This window comes from Limulus polyphemus, unplaced genomic scaffold (assembly GCF_000517525.1).
Source record: "Limulus polyphemus unplaced genomic scaffold, Limulus_polyphemus-2.1.2 Scaffold3033, whole genome shotgun sequence".
Classification (NCBI taxonomy): domain Eukaryota; kingdom Metazoa; phylum Arthropoda; class Merostomata; order Xiphosura; family Limulidae; genus Limulus; species Limulus polyphemus.
In genome coordinates this window covers 64,996-73,732 of record NW_013668643.1, presented here as the reverse complement: position 1 = coordinate 73,732, position 8,737 = coordinate 64,996, and the positions used below count along the sequence as shown (strand labels likewise).

Sequence of the window (8,737 nt, the reverse complement as noted above, 5' to 3'; positions counted from 1 at the left end):
TCTAATACAACGATTTTTAGCAGAAGTATGTTTGAAATAAGTTTAATTTTATACTTGCATTTCTTATTATGACCATTTAATAACTGTCTACATCTTTAACATTCGCTACACGAGCCAGTTCGGAAAGGTTTGGGTTATTTTGATAAGACGAAAAGAAGGCGTTTGACATTATTTTTAAGGACTAGGTCGCTGGACCAGACCAAAGACCATGAGAGCCAACATGGAAAAGTTAACTTGTAAATGTAAAGTAAAACGATGTAGCAATGAAACAGGTCGGATGAGGGAAGAAATTATTCTAAGATAACTAATCGCAGATTCAAATGATTACTGCACCGAAACATAAAAAACGAGCACAAGAGTATCGTTATCTTTAAAAAAAATGAGGTGGGTTGGAATCATATATATAACAGACCATTAGTTACAATATTTTATGAAACTAACAATACAATAAAAGCTCAAATATTCAGTGATGAAATTGAAGCAGATGCATTACAAAATGACTTCTCTAGAGATTCTCAAATTAAATATCCCATTTCTGCAATGATTAGTAAATAAAAGGATGTTATAATGCTCATTACGAGATCACCATTCCATATAAATTTCATCGTTATATTTTCATTAATATTTAGTTGCTTTTTCGTTTTCGAAGTTGTGTCAGCTTCTTTCTATATCACCGGTTTCCGGAATGAATTCTCTATGCTCAGAAATAAAATATACTGGGCTGGATCGTGTGGTAGGTGTTAAAAGTGGAACCCAAATTTTGTGGTGAATTGAAGAATATAATGTAATGCATTCATTTTTACCTCCATCAAATCCCAACTGTTCAGCGTACTTTGTTGTTAAGCACAACGGGTTATCAGTGATATGCCCATGACGGGTACAGAAACTCTATTTTTAGCCTCATCGCTGAACCACTGGGAGATGGCTTTTTTAGCCATTTCGCATGAGAACCATTAGAATATTGCAATTCCCCATATGTTTATTTTTTTTAAATCAAATCTTCTTAATATTCTTACGTAGTTTAAATTCTGAAGTCACTTTACTTAGCGCAGACGATTAGTGACCCACGTTGTAATCTCCATGGAGATTACAGACCCAATAGTTTATAACGCATTTATTCTTTTCTCTCCTCTTAATAACTCCAATGCAATTTTAGATTCCAAAAGTAGCTATGTCAAGAGATCACTTTTTATACCTCCGACATTAACATAATTTGACTAAATTTTAGGCAGAATTAAACATTAAGTATCTTTGAAATACACTTAATTTTAATGCTTACAGTTTTTTATTATGACCATTTAATTTAAAATGTAATATCAATTTCATAGTAAAACTACAAAAATCAGAACTTATTTTTATCAGTATAAACAGACATGGATGTTTGACATCCAAATCTTTGAAAACTTTAAAAAATTCCAATTTCATTTTCATATTCAAATGAAGTTTACGTTTATATATTATTTACAAATTTTATGTATTCGTATCGGTATTAGTGAAATTACGTTACTTGTATTCACTTCCATCTTCATACTGTGCACAAGGTAATCAGATCACTAATGTAGGAGTTAACAGACTTTTCTAGCCTAGAGGAATGTTTCAATATCAAGGCTGTAATTAAGAGCTTAACTGTTATTTTAAAGGATTAAACATGAGATATTTTGATTTTAAACGTTTCTAATCGCCAGTGTAGTCAAAAGGATGTCCATACAATGTTGTTACTCCAACTACGATAGCAAAAAAGTGGTGGTAAACGTGTCCTCCTGAACAATACACCTTTACATATAGTTATTGTTCAACGCAGCTTCGATACAACTGATGGTGGTTGTAATTCTTTATCTCTTGTGAATATTTCATGACAAATGTTTTTTTTATTTTTTATTAATGAACATATCTGAATGCATAAATAGTTATTAGTCAACATATCATCTACATATATGTTCGTACGTGTAAATCATCATAGTCAAGATAAAATCAATATATCTGTTGGTACACTATTATTCTACCCTGGATGTACATGTATTCTCAAACAACACTTCCGTACATCCTGTAATACAATCAATTTTTTATGTAAACACATTCTCTGATGGTGCACATAATTCTTCTGTTCAACCAATTTTCTGGTACAAACCACGTGACTATGCTTGCCCAACACATACTCTTAGAACCAATGGTAAATATCATTTCTCTTTGACAAGTTATTTTAGGTATATCTGATGACACTAATTCTTTCTGCCAAACATAAGTGAAGAAGCATATAATAACTTGTGAGTAACATTCTCTGTACATTTAAGTAATTCTTCTCGGTTAACATGCTCTTTACACCTAACGTTATGTGTGTGTGAATCTTCTTTGTCAACACATCTGGTGACTCATGAAATTGTTCTTAGGCAATGCATTCTCTGTACGTATGGTAGTTCATGTAATTCTTGTCCAGTATCGTTAAGGTGGTTAAAAGGGAAGCAGTGCCAAGTGTAGTCAAGGTGGCTAAACGGGAAGCAGTGCCAAGTGTAGTCAAGGTGGTTAAACTGGAGGTAGTGCTAAGTGTAGTCAAGGTGGTTAAACTGGAAGCAGTGCCAAGTGTAGTCAAGGTGGTTAAACTGGAAGCAGTGCCAAGTGTAGTCAAGGTGGTTAAACTGGAAGCAGTGCCAAGTGTAGTCAAGGTGGTTAAACTGGAAGCAGTGCCAAGTGTAGTTAAGGTGGTTAAAATGGAAGTAGTGCCAAGTGTAGCCAAGGTGGTTAAAATGGAAGACAGTGCCAAGTGTAGTCAAGGTGGTTAAACTGGAAGCAGAAATAATATGAATCAAGGTGGTTAAACTTGCAGTAGTATTAAGTGGAATAAACACGGTTAAATCGAAAGTGGAAAAAAGTTAAATGCAGATGGTTAAACTGAAAATTGCACCAATGTTAACCTGCAAGTCAGTTGTATTAATCAGAATAGAATTACTGCTCCACTGTTACTATGTAAATTATTATCTCGCTCATAAGTCTGGTTGTAAACGTAATGGTTTACTGAACACTTTTACAAATAATAAAAAGGAGGGAAGAAGAATTTTCTCTCTTCTAACATAAAAGAAAACATTTAACTACATGTAATAGCATAATTCATGCAGAAACAATATCAAATTCTATCATTAGTACCTATTTATAGTTTTAGTGTCAATATTTTAAAATGTGCATGAACACAACTCAATATACTAGCCAAGTTCTGGTTATTTGTCATTTAACGGTACATGTTCAGTGGCTGCTTAAGGTTTCAACATTTATACTGACTAAATGATTTCACCAGACCTGTCAATACTACAGAAATCTTTGTTACAATGACACACCTTACAAACAACCGCTAGGACTATGCAAATCATTTATTAAGTTCATTATTTGATCCCGTCAACACTCACAGTTATAGATACTTTTCCTAAAAGAATGTTGCTCCTATTACCGTGAATAACATTGTTCATTCTGATAGTAAAAGCAATACTATTACTACATAGATTATATCAACTTCAATCTTTAAATGATTAGATATTACTAAGTGTCATTATCAATTTTTTCTCTAACCTTTATGCTGAAAAAAAAAAAAGCACCCACAATGGGGGGGAAAAAATTATTCAGCTACTGGTATAGGTATATTTTAAACAGTCATTTTATTGATCTGTGGAATTATAATTGTTATGTAAACCTTGGAGAAAAAACATTTTACATTAAATTTAGGGGAAAGAACAAGTAAATCTATCCAAAATTATTTTAACTTATTTTATGAAATTACTTTTAGATAGTCTATACTCACAGCCTGGTCACAGGTGCTGGGTCTTAGATTTGATCAAATGAATTATACCTAGGGGTCTTTGTTTCTATCCTAACAGGGAAGCCTGAAAACACCTATGTTGGAAAATAGAAACTGAATGTGCTTGGGAGATTCAAGGTCCTAATTTTGAAGCATAACTGACAACAGTTTTGGAATCTTACCATTAAAATCTAACTGTAGCAATTATGTTTCAGCATTAAAACTAGACTATAACAACTGGGTTTGGACAAATTATTACATTTAAAGACTGACTATAAGAATAGAATTTGATGCAAAAGCTGAATGCACCTGGAAATATAGACATAAAATTTAAAACTTAACAACAGATGGTTTAAATTTGCCTGAAAGTTTGGACATTGCAGCATTAAGGTTTGGTTATAGCAGCAAACATTTTGAATACAGAGTATCTTAATAACAATGTTTAATTATAGCAACAGAACCATATGCCTCAGAGTGGACACAAAATCCAATTTAGTTTGATGGAAGGGATATCATCACATTCAGGATCTGGAATTGTTTCAAGGAGAGGGATTAGGGTAGACACAGAAGAGAATCTGGTCTCAGGAAAGATATATCACATTAAGGTATATCATTAGCAGTTACATTTGTTTCAGGGAAGGGTAGATAAAATCTTGTTAGGAATGGGAAAAGATATATCACATTAACGATAACATTTATTTCAAGAAAAAGTAGATAAGTTTATATGGTATGGGGGAAAGATACATCACATTAAGGTATATCATTAGCAACTGCATTTATTCCACAGAAAGGGAAGAAACAGGACATGGTCTTACAGAAGATATATTACACTAAGGTTTAGCATTAGCAGCTGGGTATTTTATGAAGGAGGTTAGAATAAACACAATACAATATGGTCTTAGGAAAGGTGTATTATTGTATTATGATTTAGCATCAACACATATCAAACAAAAATAATATAATGGGGCCTAAAATTAGTTACAAGATTTTGCATCATGATAGACACCATTACTTTTAAGATTCTAATAAGTTCAGCTATATTTGTTTCAGAAATTAAGACATCATAACTTTTAGGTCACTGAATGTATCTTGGACTTTAGGTTTAGATAACTTAGGATGAACACAAACTAGACTGTCATAAAACTTACCATTCAGAGACAATTATTCTTGATTATGGCTACTGAAGTACATTTATAACTTGCCCCCCTGAAGGTTTACTCATTATAACTCTAATGTCTCGATACACCATCTAGGTGTTATAACAGCTAATACATAATTATAGCATTTCTGTACATACCACTTAGGTTGTTTCAAAGTTCAGACATCATTCTACTAAAGTGTATCCATGTAGTACAGATTGCATTAGATTTCAGACATCGTAACTTTAGTGTTTATACATTCAAGCTGACTTGTATCAAAGTCCAAACATCATAATTCTAATGCTTGGACACACCAGCTAATTATTTCAGAGGTTCAGACATTTTAATTGTCAAGCATCTGTACACACCATAGGAGCTGTTTTAGAGCTCAGAGATCATAAAATTCTTGTAACTGGACACAAAAGTTATGTTTTATTAGACTACAGACATGATAACCAATGTCTGGACACACCAGTTGGTTGTTTCAGAGTTCAGACATTGTAACTCTTGAGTCTAAACACAGAAAATGGGATTCCCCAGGGTTTATTCAGCATAATTCTTAAATGTGAATAAAGTAGATGGGTCATATCAGTGTTCAGACATCAAAACTGAAGTGCCTAATGATACTAGCTGATTTAAGAAGTGTAAACCCCAAGTTCTAGAACATCATTACATTGATATGTCTTACACTGAAGCAAAACAAACAACTTATAAATGAAGAAGAATTCTGTATTAGGTAGTAAGCATTAACCAAGTGTGAAACACATTTACGAACACAAAAAAAGAAGCCTGAGTTTTTCTAGCTTCAACTTGAACATTAAAGAAAGAACAACTTTTAATATTATTTCCCCTAATTTCGTCAAAAATATAATAACTACCTAATAGCAACAAATGATAATGGTGAATTCATCCCCATACAAGTTCCACATGAAAGTTCTCAGGACACATACTGCTGTTGAACTGTCCTGAAGACACAAAATCATCAAAAGGATGGATATATAAAACATGCGATGACTACAATACCTTTCTGGTGATACATCATCTAATGCAGGGAGTCAACATTTATAATTCAGTAACACAAACTGACTATTATATAGGGTAGAAGATGCCAATGATACCTACAGTTAAACAAAAACAACAAAATATTCCCTTGAATTTTGTGAAGCTGGTGAATAGATTTCTAGTGTTTTTGGTTTTTCTTATCTTTGGTTGATTATAATGCTATTTTTTCTAAAGAAAACCAATATACATCTTTTAATTAAAAAAAAAAAAAAAAAAACAATTGGTTGGTTGGGATCTCCAATTTTATTTACACAGCAGCACTTTATGCATGTGAACAACAATTAAAGTAGCAGTCACAAGATTTTTTACTATTTATTTTTCTGGTACTAGGAGGCTCTCTCTCTCTTTAGCATATGAGGTTAGAAATAGAGCAGACTACTAATCAGTTAAAATCAAAATAAATTACTACAATTACATTCTGTCCAAAGAGAATACAGTTCAGTTATTCATATTATTCATTACAAAATTACATATAACAAGAGTTGAGCAAAACAAAAAGAAAGAAAAAAACCTTAGATAATGAAAAAACACTCAACGTGTTTGAAAAGAATGGACAAAAACAGGCAGTTTTTAGTGTGATATGAAAACCAAACAGTCTGTACATGAAGGGTCTGAAATGTCTGTCCATTTTACATTAATTCTAACAACCCCAAAGTTGACAATATACAGTAGGTGTACCACTGAACCAAAATCACGTTTCTACTGATGTCCTGAAACTGCCATGCACCCCTCACACTGTGCAAAGTTTTCTAACAAGACAAAATGATACTATAACAACATACACACTAGGAGTAATCAATTTTCTCAGTGTGGAGTATGTCTACATTACAATGTTTCTTGCTAATAATAATAAAAAAAGTAAAATGTAAACCCTAGCTTTTGTGTAGTCACAGCAGTAAACATTCAAGCTACCTTTGACTGTTTCTACATTTTCAAAATCATACAATTTGTGTTTGATTGAAAAGTACCTAAAATGATCTAGGAGAATATAACCTACTAGACAACACATAACACAATGAGGCTGATAATACATAGATGCATAATCTTAGTTAATAAGATAAGTTTTCATATCAATACAATTCTGCCCTGATTAGAATGACCTAGAGTCTACTACGATGATTTTTTAATTTTTTTTTTCCCCATGAAGGCTAAATTACCAGCTGTCTGAGGTTTTTAGACAACTTAAGCCAGTTGGAACAGCTGATTAAAGATGCACATCCCAATTTTTTTTTATGACCAGTTCTTCACACTTATTAGCACTGGGCATCATTTTGGACACCCAATGCTAAGTAAGGGCAAACTGCTCATTCCTGAACATGCAGTTCTGAATTAATTCAAAATGGCTCTAAGCCTAGCTGTGACAAAATGACACAAACAAAGTGGTATACTTGGTTAATTTTGGCCTGATTTGTTTAGTTGTCGTTGAGTGTGTGCAACATTAGTATTGTTCTGGTTGAGTGACCCAGAATTCATCAGCTTTGCTTTATTATTCAGTTCCAGCTGAGACAGTTTCTTCCATAATTCATCACGTTCTTTTTCCTTCCTTTTCTCTCTAGAAAGAAACAAAATGTCATTAATAATTTTTTTTTAAATCACAGCAATAATAAGAATTAATGGAATGTATTTTGTTTGCTTCTGATCAATAAAAAACAGTATTACTATTAGAAGCTGCACAACGTAACCTAGAGTACTTACTAATTAACTTCCAATAAAAATAGTTACTGCCTACTTTAATTCTTTACTTTTTATTATTAAGATATATGCTTCAGTACAAAAATCACATTCCTGTAACAATCAAAAACACAGACAAGTATTGATAAGTCAATGAGTCAGTTTGTTAAGCATTTTTTGTAACTAACTTGCATAATCTAAAAAAAAAAAAAGTTATTAAACCTAAAATTGAAAAGATAAATTATTTTCCATCATGTGGTGAAAGCTGAGAATACATGTACATTCTAAGGGATTAATTGTAAATGCTTAAAACAAATATCAAAAAGTCAAGAATGTTCTAGTGCAACTTTCACAAAAGACAATTATTTGTGCATTATAGCCATTAGGGCTGAGACGAAGTATTCGAATATTCCCAAAGCTTCAGATCTGCCAGTGCCCGTTCGAATGTTCACACGTTTATTTATACGCATGCGCTATGCATACAATTTTTTATTAGAAAAACTGGCGTCAGATAAGGGCGCAGTTGGAAGTAGTTGTAAAAAAGTTTTTGGACGTATGGAGTTTTTATAAGAAACTTCACGACCATAGGAAAGCCATGTGCACTATTTGTAAAAAAGAATTTGCTTATTTAAGTGGTACAACAAACCTACGGAATCACCTCGCGTCGAAGCACTCGACTCTTTACTGTCCGGATATCAAGACAACCACAACGGAGAGCAGGAAGATGCCTACCCTTGATGGATTTGTAAGGCCTGCGAAGTGCAATGATACATGTGTAAAGAATATAACAGACAGAATGACTCAAATGATCGTTCAAGACTAACGCCCCATTCGAACTGTTGAATGTGATGGTTTTCTAACTTAATGAAGTACTTGGAGCCGGGATATGTCTTACCAAGCAGAAAACATTTTACCGCTGATATCAACCTTAAACATGCAACGTGCAAACAACGTCTGAAAGAAAGGCTAAGTGAAGAAGCAGTGTTTATATCGTTAACCACGGATATATGGACGAGCATCGCGACAGAAAGTTACATCACCGTAACAGGGCATTACATTGATAACAGCTGGGTGCTGACAATAC

General features: G+C 33.0%; 1 protein-coding gene across 1 annotated transcript in view; it reads right to left on the bottom strand.

Moving 5' to 3' along the window:
* Positions 1-3,341: 3,341 nt before the first annotated feature.
* Positions 3,342-8,737, bottom strand: part of LOC106468510 (serine/threonine-protein phosphatase 2A 56 kDa regulatory subunit epsilon isoform-like) — a gene marked incomplete in the record, with an annotated part of 69,491 nt that continues 64,095 nt past the window's right edge. The window contains 1 exon segment of the mRNA XM_022396846.1: positions 3,342-7,534. Within this exon segment, the coding sequence (XP_022252554.1) occupies positions 7,375-7,534 (160 nt within the window).